The sequence below is a fragment of the Salvia hispanica genome, chromosome 2, assembly GCF_023119035.1.
Source record: "Salvia hispanica cultivar TCC Black 2014 chromosome 2, UniMelb_Shisp_WGS_1.0, whole genome shotgun sequence".
Lineage (NCBI taxonomy): Eukaryota > Viridiplantae > Streptophyta > Magnoliopsida > Lamiales > Lamiaceae > Salvia > Salvia hispanica.
Window position 1 is genome coordinate 31,686,911 of NC_062966.1, and position 17,580 is coordinate 31,704,490.

The following is a 17,580-nucleotide window of genomic DNA, read 5'->3' on the forward strand; positions in this document are numbered from 1 at the left end:
TTTCAATGTTGCAGCAGTGTTATGGCTTGTGTTACGTAAAAACAGACTAGATATATGGTTTCTTTTTTATACACTAGTCTCACACTGTGTAATGCACAATCCGTTTTATGTCCTCTGCACAAATTTCAAACTTTGAAATAATATTATGAAATGAGAAACAATATCATTATATGGGGTCTACAATCACAAATGTATAAATAACAATTTATTACCTATAAAAGAGTATAGATTAAATAAGTTTTGAAATCTAAAAATGCACACAAATATGTTGATTATAATGTTTTTGGATATCTACAAAAAGACCATTATATTTTACTTTAACAACATTCATATTAGTGTTTTTGGCAATAAATCCAAATCATATACGTATATTTATGTTAATATTACTACCATTAAATCCAAATTATTTATAGTTACAAAGATAACTAGATAAGTAATAAATTTATTGAATCCTATAGGTGTACATATATAGTAATTTAAGTATAGGACAGAAATTTTGAATTATAAAATAAAAAAATCTTTAATGTATATAATCATTTATTATAATATTGTCTAATAATTAAAAATTGCAAATAACCTAAATTTATTTAAATAAGAAGAAGTCTATTATAGTGATCTCATTTTCCCAAAAATAAAAATAAAAATTGATATACTCTCTTCGTCCAATAAAAATATATGCACTTTTCATTTCATTTTGTCCCATAAAATATAGGCATTTTCATTTATAGAAATTTGTCTCCAACTCATTATCCATATACTTTATCATCTACTCCTATACCTTATACCACCATTGACCCATTAGAGCATCAGCACCGGCGGACGTCCGCCGGGCGTCGGACCGGCGTGCCCGACGTCCGCGGCGGACGTCTGCCATTGGGAGAGGAAGGTAGGCGGACGGACGTCCCGTGCGGACACGGGAGTTCCGCAGCATTGGCGCGACGTCCGTCGCGAAGGCTACGGGACGTCCGTCGCTGTGGCATGCGGACAGACGTCCGCGGCGGACGTCGGATATATATTTAATTTTTTTTTCCAAACTCAATATATACGACTCGTTAAGCTTCATTTCATTCGCACCACTTGTGTTAACAAATTTCTATCTCTCTCTGTATTCATCTCTTCTGACGAAATATGGCGCATTACGATAGTGATTCCCCCGTCACGAGCGAGTCACAAACTTAGAATATTCCCTCGCCGTGTATTCCAGCTCGAGTTGGGGGAAATGCCAGCGGAAGTGCACCGATGTCCGGGATGATGCCCGGAATGTCGACGATGATGCAGCAACCCCAAATTGGGGGGATGATGCCTGGATACTAAAATATGCCCGGGATGATGCCCGGGTACTACAATATGGCCGGGATGATGACACCCCAGATGCAACAGATGTCGGGGATGATGCCCCAAATGCAACAAACGCCGAGGATGATGCCCCAAATGCAACCGAGGGGATGATGCCCCAGCTGCAACAGGGATCCACTGCCGTTGCGGGAGGGAGCAGGTAGGGTGTCCCTCAACAACCAGCTGGGGACAATGTCTATCGTCCCTATATGGATTTATTGTGCAGTGATTCTCTCGTCCGTACTTCGCTAGAGACTCGTACTGCCCTGGAGACTCAGTTCCCGGACTCCGAGTTGTTCTCTTTTGATGATTTGGGGATATCTCCGCGGACGTCTCCAGCCACACAGCCAGCAGCACCACCGGCGAGGACACGAAAGGAGGGGAAGAGCAAGGCCACTATCTCGCATGCAGCGACCGATAGTGGGACGGGGGTGGAGGAAGGCGGCGGCAGGAAAAAAAGGACCGTCTGGAGCATTCAGGAGTGCATCGCGCTAGCAAAGGCATGGATCAGTGTAGTCGAGGATCCATACGTCTCATCCAACCAAGTCATCGACAGAATGTGGTACCGCATTAGCCAAAGCTACCTCGAATGGAAACCAGCCGACGGGAAGGCTCACGGTGCAGAGCAGTGCCGGAAACAGTGGGAGCAGCTGAAGAAGCAACTCAGCCGATTTGTCGGCCTCTACCAAAAGAACCTCCGGTTGGCAACCATCGGCATGACCTCCGAAGATGTGAAGCTTCTGTCTCACCAGCAGTAACCCGACCATGAGAAGAGGTTCAGGGAGTTCAAATATTGGGAGGTTTATCTTGAGGTGGAGAATTCCCCCAAGTTTATGGTGGGTGTTGAAGCTGGGTGGCCGAAGCGGACGAAGATCAACACCTCTGGCGAGTACAATAGCAATGCCGGTTCCCACGAACTCCCCGAAGCCGAGGCAGAGTTCCCGACACCTCAATCGTCTTCCCGCCGCCGTCGCCCGATTGGGCAAAAGGCCGCGATGCGGATGGCTAGGGGAAGTTCCAGCGCCTTGCAAGAGGTCCACTCGGAAGCTCCTTTGCAGATCACTCCCCAGCTGACCAATCTCGCCGAACTGCAGATGACGCAGTTCATGATCGAAACAACGGAGAAGAGGCATGCAGCGACGGATCCCATGTACAAGCGGATGTTGAAGGATGGGATCGACACTATGAAGAGAAATCTGAGGCTGCCACCCCTGCCCGATGTTGACAGGACCACCAGCGACGGGGAGGACGAGTCTGATGATGGGGAATGAGACGGGGGGCCAATTTGTCGAAGCTTGGGGTAGGTTTTTTTTTCGTTTGTTAAGTTTTTTTTTGTAATAATTATGTATTTTTTTAAAAAAATAAAGTAGTTGCATTTTCTCCGTATTTGTGTCGAAATTTTAATACCGTACATTGTTTATTAATTCCGTAAATTGTTTTAATTTGGTGAATTTGTGATTTTTTTTATTGCGGGAAGTCCGTGCGGGAAGGCTATGGAATGCCCGCCACTGTGCAGGGAAGGTTATGGGAAGTCCTTATGATGTGGCAGTGCTGGAAAGACTATGAGAAGTCTGTCCCCACTGGGGATGCTCTTAATACAACTCATAAACATTAATAATAATGTAGGTTCCACTATCTATTAACAAAACTACCATTTTCTGTCTTTCTCTCTTATTTTACTAATTGTGCATTAATTTCGTGTCATTTCAAATGCATAGATTTTTATGGGACGGAAGAAGTAATTAAAACTTATAATTAATTTGTGGATAAAATTTGAAGAATAGTTAAATAAAATAATTCCAATTTTGGTGTAATGAGATAATGAATGGTGTAACATCCTGTAAACGCACATGCAAGAAATTTATTCTATTTATATAATAATTATTATTATATCATGAAACTTTAATTGTTAGTAAGAATGACTAATTATTTATACGTGGATTTATTAGAAGTGTCAAATAATCATGCAAATTTAGAAAATAAGTCGCGGGCTACATATATTCACTTTGGGCCTAATTGAAATAGTAGGAATAAAATAGAAAAGCCCAAGCCCTAGAAAATTCTCCTTCCCTTCATCGCTCTTTCCTTTCCATCAATCTTGAAATAAGGAATGCTAAGCTCGCTGTTTCTACTTCTCTCTCAAGCTCTTGTAATCATATTCGTGGTTTCGGTTCAATCGCAGCTGCTCTGCTTGATGCCAAACTGGTATGCGGTGTTTCTTACTCGAACTCGTACTTATTTATTTTATTGTTTAAATTATTTCAGTTATTTTGGAGCTCCCGTGGTTTTTTTTTTGAAGTTTGGATCTTGCACATTCGATTGATTCAAAACGATTTTTTTTCAAGCCATCAGTTTATTCGTTGAGGAGCTGAAGATATGATGCTGTAACTTGTTTTAATTGCAAATAGTTTACGAGTCAATTTGGGATGATGTAAATTACAGCTTAGAAAGCGCCGACCTTTGGGTTCAAAACTTCAAATTGATAACTTAGTTTTCAATAGACGAAAATATCAATCATTTCTAAATCTATTAATAGCTATATTCATTATTCTGTGATTGTTAAACTCCATTTACAGTGAAAGAAAGTTCAAATCAGTGGACTTCTGCTCTCTGCCCCTCTCTCTCTCTCTCTCTCTTGCTCCTCTTGATTAGTCATTATCTCGCTCTCATCTTCTCTGCAAATGCTACTGCAGACAATGAGATGACAAACTGGTAAAAGGATTGGAGAAACCGGAGCTCTGTTTACTATTTACTACTCCATCATTACACTTGAATCTAGGTAAATAACTTTAATTTGTCTCGAATTTAACCTTTTGTGGATGGAATGATTTGGTGTTGGTTTCAATTTCAATCACCTTTTATGCTTTGTGGCGAGTGAATTTGCTCTGTGTGATGTGAACTAATCAATAATCTCTTAGCTCTATTTGGTGCTGTGTATAATCTGCTGCCTCTTTGTGTTTTTTGCCTGTTCTAGATTGCGTTTATCTAAAAAATAGTGTGTATTTCTGTTCATAGTGTTGTTGTTGATGGGATATATCAAATGTTGATTCGGTTGTTGGGGGTTTGCTCTGTCAAAAGGCAGTTTATGAGCATGGCATGATAGCTCTGATATGGTTCTTAGGCTTAGGTCGAATGCACTGTAGAGGGGCTTCAGTTAAGGCAGAATACATTTTCCATGTACAGGTGATAAGCTTTGGCCTCCATCAGAATCCTTAAGATCTGTCAAAAATTTGATGCTTCAATGAGAAATGGTAGTCAGTATTCGGGGGGTGTATCTTCCTGCTGCTCAGAATTCCAAGGTGGTCTTCACTGAGTCTTTCAAAATCCATTGATCTTTAGGCTCATAATAAGTTTCAGAAGAACAATTTGGAGTTTAGCTTGTTTGTGCCGCGTAAAGTAAGAATATGTCTAAACACAGCTTCTTTGTACAGCTGTGCTAAACCTTGCAGATTATGGCGTGATAGATAGTTTGTTAAGCATTAAAGTTTCATTGAACCCTAAGGGAGCTCCAACAGCTCGGTGCAACCAGCTCTGGTGTAGTGCAAGATGAGTTAGTTGTTTGGTATGCTGATGGTGGGACCATAAGTAGAAGTTTCAGTTAGGGCTGTGCATTCTGTCAAATAGGTTTTAATAGAATTGAACTGTGAAAATAGGATGCTGAATTCTGAACCGGATTGGTTGATTTGGTTTGGATTTTTAACTGAGCTTATGGAATTTACATGACTATGAAATTTTAGTATTTTTTTTTATTTACTTTATTTGATATAGTTTTGAAATAACTAGATGCCCATCAGTGTTATCTCTGGGATTTATTTGATAAATGTTTGCTTGAATGCAGATAAGGTTAAAAAGAGAGCTGTGGTAGGAAAAGGCCACCCAAGTAGAAATGGAGGTTTGTGTTGTGTAATGGTTAAGCATGATCTTTAGCTAATGAAACCTGTTTATTTGTGCAACAAAATTTGAGTTGTTTCTTTTGATTTAGGGAAACGGAAAGGACAAGGAATATGATTTGGATAAGATCACCGATACTCTAGCTCCAGAAGACTCTACTGTTGGAGGCCTGCTTGTTCCAGGGAAGGATAGAGTGGTTTTTAGACCACTTAAAAAATCAGTTTTAGGTATGATTTTAACATTTATTGGCTCAAAGCAGAAATTTAAATTGGAAGGTAGACAATTGTTATCTTTTCTCATATTATTGTTTATTATTTTACAGGACTAGACATGCTTGCCAATGCAAAGCGAATGGAGTCAAAGGTTGATGGTTCATTTAAAAAACCAAAAGAAAGAGTTGCTTCCATTGCTTCATCACTAGACGAAGGTGAGGATTTGCCTGCTTCTTCAGGAATAACTGATGTGGAGAATGTCACCTCTAGTAATTTACGGAGTTACAGCAATAGGAAATACCGTGAATCAGCTTCAAACGAGACTTCTAATTTAGGTAAGTGATGCTTATTATTGGTGTATTTTTTTATATAAAAAATCTCCCTTTGTTTCTGTGTTCTTTAGCTTTTCTTCCTACATTTTCAGGAAGTGTTGTTACTGGAGAAGCAAATGCAGTTGAAGCATCCCCCCGGCATCATTCAGATAGACATATGAATGTACATTTTTTTCCTTATGGTTCTTTTGGATACTAACAAGCGTATAAGAATTCATGTTCTGCATGCTACTTCCAATTATTGATTCTACCTTTCTATCTGAAAGTTTTTAACAACAGTTATTGTAGTAGTTAAGTGCACTATGCACTCTAGAACTGAAAAGCACATGCTTTTCTTCCCGGTTGCTAGCATAATGAATAATGGTGATGGGTCAATGCTGATTGCTAATTGATGTATATTTAATTTTCTTTTTGTGATTTTTAGGTGCGAACTGAATCTGTTGAAAGTTCAAGGAGTAGGAGTCCTAGTTCTGATTATGCCAGAAGTGATAGAGATCGAAGTAAATATGATGGGCACTACAGAAGCTCTGACAGGGAAGGGAGGACCCCTAGAGATAGATATGGCTCTGACCGGGAAGGGAGGACCCCTAGAGATAGATATGGCTCTGACCGGGAAGGGAGGACCCCTAGGGATAGATATGGCTATGACAGGGAAGGGATGACCCCAAGAGAGTCCTCTCGTGGTCAAGAAAAAGAACATGGTGGAGACTATGGGAGAAAAAGAGGTAGATACGACAGGTCCATGAGAACACCTGGTATGCCTTATTCTCTATATTCACCGTATAATGCTTTTATGTAAATAAGAACTACTATCTGATAAGTTGTTTGAGATAAAATATACTCCCTCCGTTCCATAGTTTTTTCCATTTCGGGACGTTCCATTATAGTAGAGTCATTTCCCTACTTAGCAAAAAGTAACACTTTTTCCCTCACTTACTTTATTCCCTCTCTTACTTTACTATCTCTACTTTTCTCCCTTTCCAACTTTATTATCTCTTCACTTAATATACTACCTCCGTCCCCCAAATTTTGACATACTTTGACCCGGCACGGGTTTTAAGAAATGTAATAAAAAGTGAGTTGAAAAAGTTGGTGGGATGTGGGTCCTACTTTTAAGGTATTAGTTTTATAATAAAATGTGAGTAGGAATGAGTTGTTGGAATATGGGGTCCACTACCAAAAATGGTAAAAGTGAAGTGTGTCAAATTTTCAGGGACGGACCGAAATTGAAACTCTGTCAAAATTTGGGGGACGGAGGTAGTATCTAATATCTCTTTCTTAATCTGCGTGCCAAAAAGACTCTACTACTATGGAACGGCGGGAGTAGTTCACATCTTCTAATTCTTGTATCGAATGTATGATGAACTTTTTTAAGGTTAGGTTTTTCAACGTAATGTGATGCATATCATTGTAGGCAGGTCTGACTGGGATGATGGAAGATGGGAGTGGGAAGAATCCCCGCGTCGTGATGGTCACAATTCTAGCAGCAGACATTATCGGCCTTCTCCATCCCCCATGCTTGTTGGGGCCTCACCTGATGCTCGGCTTGTTTCTCCATGGTTGGGAGGGCGTACTCCTAATTCTTCAGGTAAGTCTCACAAATCTGTCTTAACTCATAGGCTGAAATTTGAAATTATCTTGTTCAGTAACTTGAAAGGACTTTTCTGCATGTGGGCAACAGCTGCATCTCCTTGGGATAGCTATGCTCCTTCCCCTACTCCAATTCGGGCATCTGGGGTATCTCTTAGGTCTGCAAGTTCCCGATATGGTGGGAGATCCAATCAGGCTGACCCTAAGGTATAAAGGCTCTTTCTTTTCCAACTCTTTCTCTCTTTTGATTCTCCTGAACCCCCTCCTATGATCTATTGTTTGCCGTAACATCTTATTATTCTAACGCATTTCCATTTTTATGTATGTTTTCTTGTTTTAGGATGGCGAAACTGAACCAGAAAGTACATCTGAAGACCAGAATCATGAGATAACAGAAAGTATGCGTTTAGAGATGGAATACAACTCTGATCGTGCATGGTAATATAATCTGGATATTATTGCTGATTGTTGTCAGGTTGCTTCTTATATAATCTGAATATTTCTCATTACAAATGAATCATGTCTGCAGGTACGATCGAGAAGAAGGCGGCACTGTTTATGACGCTGATAGCTCCTCTGCTTTTCTCGGTGACGAGGCGTCTTTCCAGAAAAAAGAAGCAGAGTTGGCTAAGAGGCTGGTATAGTTCCTAATGGCTTTAGTTTGGTGATGTATATTCCCTTGTGCCCAACTGATCCTTTATATTCTAAGTTCTTACTATCAGTGGGTATTAACTTTTGTTCTAGTTGATGGTGAAGGTGGTTAATTCTAGAATCTCAGCAATGGCCTTTGATCCTAAACATGTGAACAGTTTTTTGGCTTTTGTTGGGTGCATGTGTGTATAATGTAATTCAGTTCTTATGTAATGTGGTTTAGACGTTAGTTCAGAACTAGTATAAGTATTCATATAGCTTGTTTTTATTTCTCATGCACTCTATTATCCAACCAATTCTGTTTTGGATTGTAGGTGAGAAGAGATGGGACTAAGATGACTCTTGCACAGAGCAAAAAACTTTCGCAGCTAACTGCTGATAATGCTCAGTGGGAGGATAGACAACTTATGAGATCAGGTGCTGTCAGAGGAACTGAAGTGCAGACAGAGTTTGATGATGAGGAAGAACGAAAGGTTATTCTTCTTGTGCATGGTATGCCCAACTCTTACGCTTGGATGTTCTATGATGTCCTGATTTTCACTTTAAAGCAAAACTGTTATATTTTTTATTCAGACTCTAAATATCTCGTTTAACAGATACAAAACCCCCTTTTCTCGATGGGAGAATTGTTTTCACAAAGCAAGCTGAGCCTGTTATGCCATTGAAAGACCCCACGTCCGATATGGCTATAATATCACGGAAGGGCTCCAATCTGGTCAGGGAAATTCGTGAAAAACAAAGCATGAATAAGTCCAGACAACGGTTTTGGGAGCTTGCTGGTTCTAATCTTGGCAATATTCTTGGTGTTGAGAAAACTGCCGAACAGGTATGCAGCATTCAGAATTTAAATGATGCATTTTTAGGTGTTCTGCCATTATTTTTGGCATTTGTCACTGAAGATCTGAACTTTTTTTTGCATTGCTTACTAGGTTGACGCAGATACTGCTGAAGTTGGCGAACAAGGTGAAATTGATTTCAAACAGGATGCAAAATTTGCACAACATTTAAAAAAAGGAGAGGGAGTCAGTGATTTCGCTAAGTCAAAAACGTTAGCGCAACAGCGACAATATTTGCCCATCTTTTCTATACGAGAAGAGTTACTGCAGGTATGAGTTGTTTGTTGAGCTCTTCTGCTATGCTTAATTGATTAAAGTAGAGACATTATAGTATTCCGCATATTGATAGTTTATGTGGGTATTTGTTTTTTAATGTCATCTTTTAACTACAGGTAATCCGCGAAAACCAAGTGATCGTAGTGGTTGGTGAAACTGGTTCAGGAAAGACAACACAACTAACACAGGTATGTTTAAAGACATATTTATAAAAATGTTTGTCTGAATTTGTGTTTGTATATAAAGACATTTGTTTCAATCATGACATTACTTTCCCTGCACAGTATCTTCACGAAGATGGATACACAAACAATGGCATTGTTGGTTGCACACAACCAAGGCGTGTGGCCGCCATGAGTGTTGCAAAAAGAGTCAGTGAAGAGATGGAAACTGAACTTGGTGATAAAGTTGGATATGCCATACGTTTTGAGGATGTCACCGGGCCTAACACTGTTATTAAGGTATTGACTTCTTATCCCTTGTCATTTGTACTCGATTTTACGCTTTTATTGCTTGTCCTGGCTAGTATCTGTTTGATACAAGAGTATACTCTACAAGTACTTCCATTTCACATTCGATTATGAACATCAGCTACACTATGTACAATCTGCTGCAACTGGTCGTGCATATGAGTGGATTCGTCCATTTATTGGCTTGATCTGCGAGTACATTTGTCTAGAAACTGGAATACTCAGTTGAAGTCTCTAATTCTCAATTAACAGTTCTTAAAACAAGTGATCTATTGTCTTGCAGTACATGACTGACGGTGTGTTGCTGAGGGAGACACTAAAAGATGGAGGAGGAGATGGAGAGTTTGAGGAAGGTACAAGAGGATAAGGAGAGAGAGAGGAAAGAGGAAGAGAAGAAGAAGAGGCAGAAGGAGCAACAGCAAGTTTCCTTGCCTGGGTTGAAGAGAGGGGCTTCAACATATCTCAGGCCCAAAAGGCTTGGGCTGTAACTTCTTTTTCGAGAGTATATATTATACATTGAATTTGTGGCCCAATTTTATATAGAGCTAACGATGTACTTATATGAAATCAAATTTGGAATAGCAATCTAATTCAATCCTTTACTCTCCAAATATACCGTTAGTTAACTTTATATTATGTGAAAATAATTTTTTGTTAGAAGATAATTCACTAAATTTTAGTGGGAGGCAGTGAAATATAACTAATTAATTTGACCATCATTTACATATTGTTTTTCTTTACCCTCAATTAAATACTAGTAGTAACGTTTCTATATAAATCTATTTAACACATTTGAGTGCTATTTTTCATTTTGTACATAAGTAAAACAACCTATTTTCCATTTCTAATCATGAAATTAATCCTGCACCCTTCGGTGATGATTGTGGTATTATTATTTATTTTAGATAATGAATTAAAGTTTTTAAAATAATGAATTAAAGTTTGTGGGTCTACTCGTCGGTCATGAACACCCAAAAACCACCGACTCTAATAGAACTATACAAACAAAATAAATTGTACTCCTTATATTTCCACATATTCTAGTACATCCACATTTATAAAATAAGTAAAACAAAATTGCACCGTTGAGTAATAATCTAATAGTAGTTCAGTCTATTCTATTGTGTACTTGAAGACTTTTTTAATGACGAGGTCAAAATAGATTTGTAAAACATTTTTCCTCCAATTAATAAGTTCGAGATTCAAACTTCAAACGATCTCAATTATAAGTGTATCTCTGAAAAAAAAACCTTTTAATATAAAAGTAACATAAAAAAATAGTTTAATTACTCCTATAATATATACATACCGGTATCCACAGACAACAAATTAATTACGCGCGGAATACTCAACCAACAAAAAAAAGAAAAAAATGGATTCAATAGTCTTTATTCGCCTAATTTGCAAGAGTCCAAGACCACCAACTCGCAATAATGTACCTAATCAAATTTAATATGAATTCACATCTCAATCTCCCATCACTGTGAATGGGTATATATCGATTAGGTAATGCCACGTAAACTACAAATGCAACATTTCATTAATAAAAATATACTAAACTGTGTCAGCTAATTTCACTGAAAGACTAACCAAAATTAATACTGAAGTGCAGACTGTAAGGTTGGTGAGTTTTAACTTTTAAAGAAGATGGAATCAAAATTAATCAAATTGTGACAAATTAATTAAAAAACTGATTTCTTTTAAATAATCTAGAAGGATATGACAGCACCTAGCTTGTCACCATCTCCATGCGTGTTGATTAAAAAATAAGGCCGTTTCTTGTCTAAACAAACTACAAATGAGTTGAAATTTTTGGAGGAAATAAATGCTGTTTTGGCCTTAAACTAATAATGCCTATTTGAATCAGCACAAATTATGCCCTTTTAGTGGCTTCAAATGATGCCTTGTATTCCCACCCCAACACCCCTGAAATATATGCATGATTTGCATTGTTGTTAGGGAACTGTGAAAATTGTACTTTTTTAATAGTGATTAGGTCTTTTGTCCAAGCTCCATGACATGGTTTCATGAAAATGGGGAAGATGCTTAGAAATTGGCAGTTTTGAGTGAGTTGTTACATATTTATATCTTGCACCACATGTATTTGAGGAATGTCTCCACTCATAATACTATTGTTCTCTGTTTTTGTGTGCAGTTTTCTGATTCTCATGTACTAGTACAACTTATTTGGACTGAATCAGTTCTTGACCATAGAATTCAATACAGTTTAGACACATAATCATGGCAAGAAGATCATCGCGAATTCATGAAGCAAGTGAGGGAAGTGAATTCAGCTGTATGTGGGGATTGTTCAGCATCCTCGAATCATGCCAAGGTCGTCCAGCGAGTAGAAACATCATCGGTATACATCCTATATTCGTATCATGTTAAGTTTTATGTATTCTGGTTAGGCAAAGTTGGAGTGTGATTGGTGATGGTAGGTTTATGAGTCAAATAATTAGGTGGTGGTATTTATGAATATGGAGATAAAAGTGTAGCAATGGGATTTTATGCCATAAATGCATATATCTTGTATGGTCCTTGTTGAAATGCAACTAGCTATATGTCTAAAGATGGGGCAATCTTAAAACATCATGCCCCTTTGTACTATCAATGATTTGTTACAGACTTTCTGTGGTTTTCGACAGATTATACGAGACCACTTAACGCCGTTGCTAGTTTTGATGAAGAATGTCAAATGATTCTTGTAAGCTTTCAGTTCATTCTCAGTCTAGTATTCTTCTTTCATTGTGATTTGGAGTTTTAAATTTTTTTTTCTTTCAAATATGTAATTAGAAGTGAAAAGAAACAGATAGATCTACTCCACTGAGCTGTTGTAATCTTTCTTTTTGAGGAATCAAATATATATAAGTTTATCCATATTGAAAGATTTTTGTATCCAAAATGTATGAATCTTGATTAGTATTTCATGAAAAGGATACTGAATTAGTGTATTGTTTGGCTTCAGAAGGGGGCAGGTCAGAGAAGTGGTGGCGTTCGAATTGATGGTGAAGGAAGAAGCGTGAGGCGCTGCATTGGAGACGAGATGCCTGTTAAGCAGCAGAAGAGCAAACGAGACACAGTCAAGAGACAGCAATTTGGTAAAACAGACGGTGAACTTGTTGATCATCGGCTGTCAAACACTCATAAGACAACTAGGAAAAGCAGCCAAAGCATCTATCTGCCATCTTCTTCCTGTTGCTTGAACAATGAAGTTAGGTTGATCAACGAGCTACCTTCGACTTCAGCTGAAACAAAATCCCTTGATAAGATAACTCTTGCTGCAATTTTAGGCGCCTGTGCTCAGAATCACCGGAAAGAGATTCAGCTTTCAGAATGTCTACAAAGAAATAGCTATCTTGGAAAGTATGATGATAATAGGGTTGATGATATTAGCATCAAGCAAGTTCGGGCAAGGGCGAAGGCTATTGTTAATCAAATGTATGTCGACAGAAGGTTCGTTTTTGGAGAAGGGAGGGATGCTGAGTCCAAATTATTCTCTAACGCATTGGAAGTGTTGAACTCGAAGAATATGGCTGAGAAAGATACAATCAAGTCAGTACTAAGTAAGGATAGTCCTCCTGATAAGTCTGGAAGCATGTTGGCGATGGATGGAGCGAGCATGAACGATTACTTATGGAAGAAGATCAATTATCAGCTCAAGTACTCCTCGAAAGCAAATTTCATAGCCCAGCCACCTGATAAAATAGTAATACTGAAGCCAGCTCCCCGAAATGGGAAGCATTCGGGGAACTTGACCAGCAGCTGCTCGTCGTTGCAGCTTCCTTACAAATCGAGTAGAAGAGTATCCGAAGAGAGAACTGCTTCCTTCTCTTTCAGAGAGATCAAGAAAAAACTGAAACATTCATTTGGAGTCACCAAAAAGGAAAACAGGAACTGCTGCAATTCCTCTACCAATGCTGAGAAGGAAGAAAAGGCGTCGATGAAACAAGTGGTCAAATCCAGCAGGGGATCCGACATAGCTCGTGTGGCTGATACCACTCGTAGAAAATTATACATTTCGAGTGATAAATCTTCTGACAAAAAGGAATGTGATGTGATCTTGGAGGCGAAGAGGCACCTCTCCACAAGATTGAATAATCTGAACTCTGTGGAGGCAGACACCAGTAGAAAAAACCCGAGAACCCTGGAGCGGATCCTCTCCTCACCTGAGCACGACTCCTGGCCCTTCAACCCGAGAAGAGACAGCCTATACTGTCCCGGTTCTGCAGAGATGAGATTTTGTCCGTACAACACCTCACCTAGAGCCAGTGAAAGCAGTTTCCATGAACGAAATGAAATAAGATCGAAAACAGAGGTTGCATCGTTGCAGACAGCTGAAGATACCAATGTTTCTACTGCAAACAAAATTAGAAGTGATTGTAGGAAACTGTCCTGTTTCTGATATGATCATTAGCTTTTCTATCAATATGCTTATATACCATATTTTTGCATATTTCCTAGGTGAATCAAAGACTGCAGAAATGGGCAGCTGCCTTCAACCTGCATCACATGTTTCGGTAGAAGTCCTCAGCGAAACAACCCATTCAGACACAGTCGACGAACAGAAATGTGATGGCACTGCAATTCATTCAGTGATGGTAAGTGCTTCATCCCTCTCCCAACATAACATTTTTCTTTTTACTTACCTTCTAAAATGTTGCAACTTTGCAGGCTTCTTCGAACGACCACCACATAGATTTGGCTGAAAACATCAAATTTCACGAAGAGCACCAAAGCCCAGTCTCTGTCCTTGAGCCATTCTTCGTAGACAGTCCACCAACAATCTCACTTCAAACCGGTAAGCTCGCCATTGTCAAGACTCAAGACCCCATTTGCATCTTACTAACTAGACACAAATCAATTTTTCAGGCAGAAAGCAACTGCAGCCACATCGCCTTGACTTCGAAGAGTGCTCATTCATATCATCCCCTCAGCACACACCGGCCAGTGCTCATCCCTGCAGCGACAAACACCTCTGCCAATACGTGCAGTTGGTGATGGAGGCCTCCTCCTTAGATTGGGATCACCTATCAGAGATCATATCCCAACCAGAACATATGCTGCTTCATGAATCCTTATTCGATGAAGTCGAGCTTCCACCCCTCGGCTGCTACTACGACCCTAAGCTTCTGTTTGATCGGATAAACGAAGTGCTATTGGAGATTTACAAATGCCATCTTTGCTCTCCACCTTTTGCCCCGCCCAAGACGAGGTCCGTACCACTGGCTGAAGCAGTTCTTGATGAGATATTGGCAGAAGCTGATTACTTTCTACTTCCCACGACGGACAGAAGAAGCTTGGATGAAATTGTCTTACAAGATGCGAAATGTGGGCCATGGCTTGATGATATTCGATTCGATAAAGAGCGTGTTGTGGTTGATATTTCAGAAGCTCTGATGGAGGGTTTTTTGCTTGATACACTTCTTCAGTTTCATAGATGACAAGTTTGTTTTCTTTATAGTGTAAATCTTTCCTTTTTTTTTCTTTTTGGTTTTGAGTTGAATGTGAACCAGCATGTGTTGCAGTGAATTGTTTGTTTTTTTCATCTCCATCAGTTAATAGGAATAGGGCTGGGTAAATATACCGAAAAAATGGTATATCGATCGTATCGTATTGAAAAATATCGAATTTTCGGTATACCAAAACTTTCGGTACGATACAATACCGTATCGAAAGTTTTCGGTATGATAACGATATGAATTTTCGATATGATAACGATATGAATTTTCTTATACCGCGGTATACCGTTTTATATCGAATATACGATATATATCGATATTATCGGTATACCGAAATATATCGAAAATCAATACTTATCGAATTATCGATACATATCGTTTATACCGATGATAATGATGATGATGATGAAGATGATGATGATGATAATAATAATAATAATAATAATAATAATAATAATAATAATAATAATAATAATAATAATAATAATAATAATAATAATAATAATATAATTTATTTTTTTAAGATTAAAAGTTTAAATCATAAATATATCCATATAACTTAATTATATATTTTTTGATTATGAAGATGTGGACGATGTTTATTTTATTATGTTAAAATTATATTAATTTTGGTTTTATTTTTCGGTTTTGAAATTATATTTTTTGGTCTACAGGTATTCGAAATGGTATAAAATTTCGGTATATCGTACGAAATATCAATATACCGTTCAAAACGGTAAACCGAAGTTCGGTACGATATACCGAAATTTTGAAACGGTAAGAGCACTCCCAATGCAGGCGGCGTTAAAAACCGGCGTTTTATCGCCGGGTATCGCCGAAAATTCGCCGGCAATGGGGAGAAATCGGCTTTTTTCCGGCGTTAGTTCTACCGAATTAACGCCGGTTCCCGAAAAAACGCCGATTTATCGCCGAGTGAACGCCGGCCACTGTAGGCGCGTTCGGCGTATTTTCGGCGTTTTTTTTTTTTTTAAATACCCAACGGCTATTTTTACTCCCCTATATATAATTCCTCCTCCTCCTCCATTCATCACACACAATCTTCATTTTCTCAATCTTCTATATTCAATCTTCAAAATTATGAGTTCAAATAGGAAAAATTCCCGAAAAGGTAAAGGCAAAGAGTCGAGTTCGCAAAATCCCTACCCCACTGATGAAGAAAATCAGCAGTGGATGGCCACGTTGTTGTCGCTGAGTTCTCCTCCAGGCCAATATCCATATGCGGGTCCGTCCCCATTGCAGACTCCTCCGGTGCGCAGACTTTCTCCGTAGTTCCAGTCTCCCCTCAGCATGCCCTCTCCAGCCGAAGATGTGTATCGCCCCCAGATGGTCACATCGTTGTTCGACACCCCTGGATCAACCCGGGCGACGATGGATCTCAGGCCGCGACGTTCACAACGGAGCCGACACTCAGCACGGACGACTACGAGGTGGAAGCAACGCCCGCAGAGCCGCCTTCCAGGAGCAGTAAGGGGAAGGCGTTGACCGCTGCGACTGATACGGCTTCCGATGAGAAGCCGAAGCGGGCAAGGACTACTTACACTCTGGAAGAGTCCGAGCTTATAGCCAACTGTTGGGCGGACACGACGCAAGACTCGGAGCGCAGCAACTACCAGACTGAGCTCATGTTCTGGGAGCGGGTTGCGGAGAAGTACACGAGCAACAAGATTGCCTCGATGAAGGACCATGGCAGCCAGGCGATCCGCCGACATTGGGAGCGCCTCATGAGGGACTGCGGCCACTTCAACGGTATATACTTTAACTTGATGACGAACATGGCGAGTGGCCAGAACGAGCACATGGTCAGAGATGAGGCCATGCAGAGGTATAATGGCCAGTTCTTGTCGAAGGGCTTCAAGTATTGGACCATCTATGATAGGCTGAAGGATCTCCCCAAATTCCGGACGGGGATGCACAGCGCGCTGCACGGGAAATCGGTGCGCTCGCGACCTAGCGGTGCGGAGAGTGAGGGAAGCGCGACCCCCATCGACTTGACTGGGGATGGTCCGCACGAGCGCCCTGTGGGAGCGAAGAAGGCGAAGGGGAGGCGGAAGGGGAAGGGCGCATCGTCGGATGCCCAGTCGGAACCCCAGTTCATACAACAAGCCACGCTCTCTAACAATGTCGCCAATCTGACACAGCTGTACACGATGTACTTCACCGGCGGCGGAACCCCAGAAGAGAAGCAGTCCCTCTGGTCGACCATCCAAAATATGAAGATCCTGATGGGTCTCCCGCCGGACGCCCCTCCCTCTTAGTTTTTTAAATCTTTGTTTTTTATGGTTTTTATTTGTAGTTTTTTTTTTCTCGTTGTATTATATTTTCCAATGATTAATACAACGATGAATTGTTCATTATAAATCTATTTATTAAACACATTTGTAGGGAAAATTAAACGATATTAAAAATGATGATGTAAAAATGAAATGTTGAGTTAGGGAGAAATAAAGGAGAAACCATTGGAGCAGTTGGCTAAAAGTTGGCTAAAAACTGGGGATAAATTTTGG

The 17,580-nt window shown here is 39.7% G+C and overlaps 2 protein-coding genes across 4 annotated transcripts; both read left to right on the forward strand.

The window, feature by feature from the left end:
• The first annotated feature begins 3,394 nt into the window (after window positions 1-3,394).
• LOC125206805 (pre-mRNA-splicing factor ATP-dependent RNA helicase DEAH7-like) lies at window positions 3,395-9,960 on the forward strand. Its single transcript, XM_048106027.1, has 18 exons — window positions 3,395-3,540; window positions 4,029-4,114; window positions 4,519-4,634; window positions 5,174-5,227; window positions 5,318-5,453; window positions 5,549-5,773; window positions 5,863-5,933; window positions 6,195-6,525; window positions 7,185-7,358; window positions 7,452-7,567; window positions 7,701-7,798; window positions 7,890-7,998; window positions 8,326-8,503; window positions 8,608-8,837; window positions 8,941-9,117; window positions 9,240-9,311; window positions 9,408-9,584; window positions 9,877-9,960. Exons 4-18 carry the CDS (start codon window positions 5,222-5,224, stop codon window positions 9,958-9,960), a joined length of 2,184 nt encoding a protein of 727 aa, XP_047961984.1. The 5' UTR covers window positions 3,395-3,540; window positions 4,029-4,114; window positions 4,519-4,634; window positions 5,174-5,221.
• A 1,463-nt stretch (window positions 9,961-11,423) lies between these two features.
• Window positions 11,424-15,141, forward strand: LOC125203689. Of its 3 annotated transcripts, none has more exons than XM_048102095.1 (7): window positions 11,424-11,659; window positions 11,749-11,955; window positions 12,242-12,300; window positions 12,562-13,975; window positions 14,058-14,194; window positions 14,268-14,394; window positions 14,466-15,141. In XM_048102095.1, exons 2-7 carry the CDS (start codon window positions 11,835-11,837, stop codon window positions 15,035-15,037), a joined length of 2,430 nt encoding a protein of 809 aa, XP_047958052.1. In that variant the 5' UTR covers window positions 11,424-11,659; window positions 11,749-11,834; the 3' UTR covers window positions 15,038-15,141. The 3 variants fall into 3 exon arrangements, with proteins under 3 accessions (XP_047958052.1, XP_047958053.1, XP_047958054.1); XM_048102096.1 differs by having other exon boundaries at window positions 12,565-13,975; XM_048102097.1 differs by lacking the exon at window positions 12,242-12,300.
• Window positions 15,142-17,580: the final 2,439 nt, after the last annotated feature.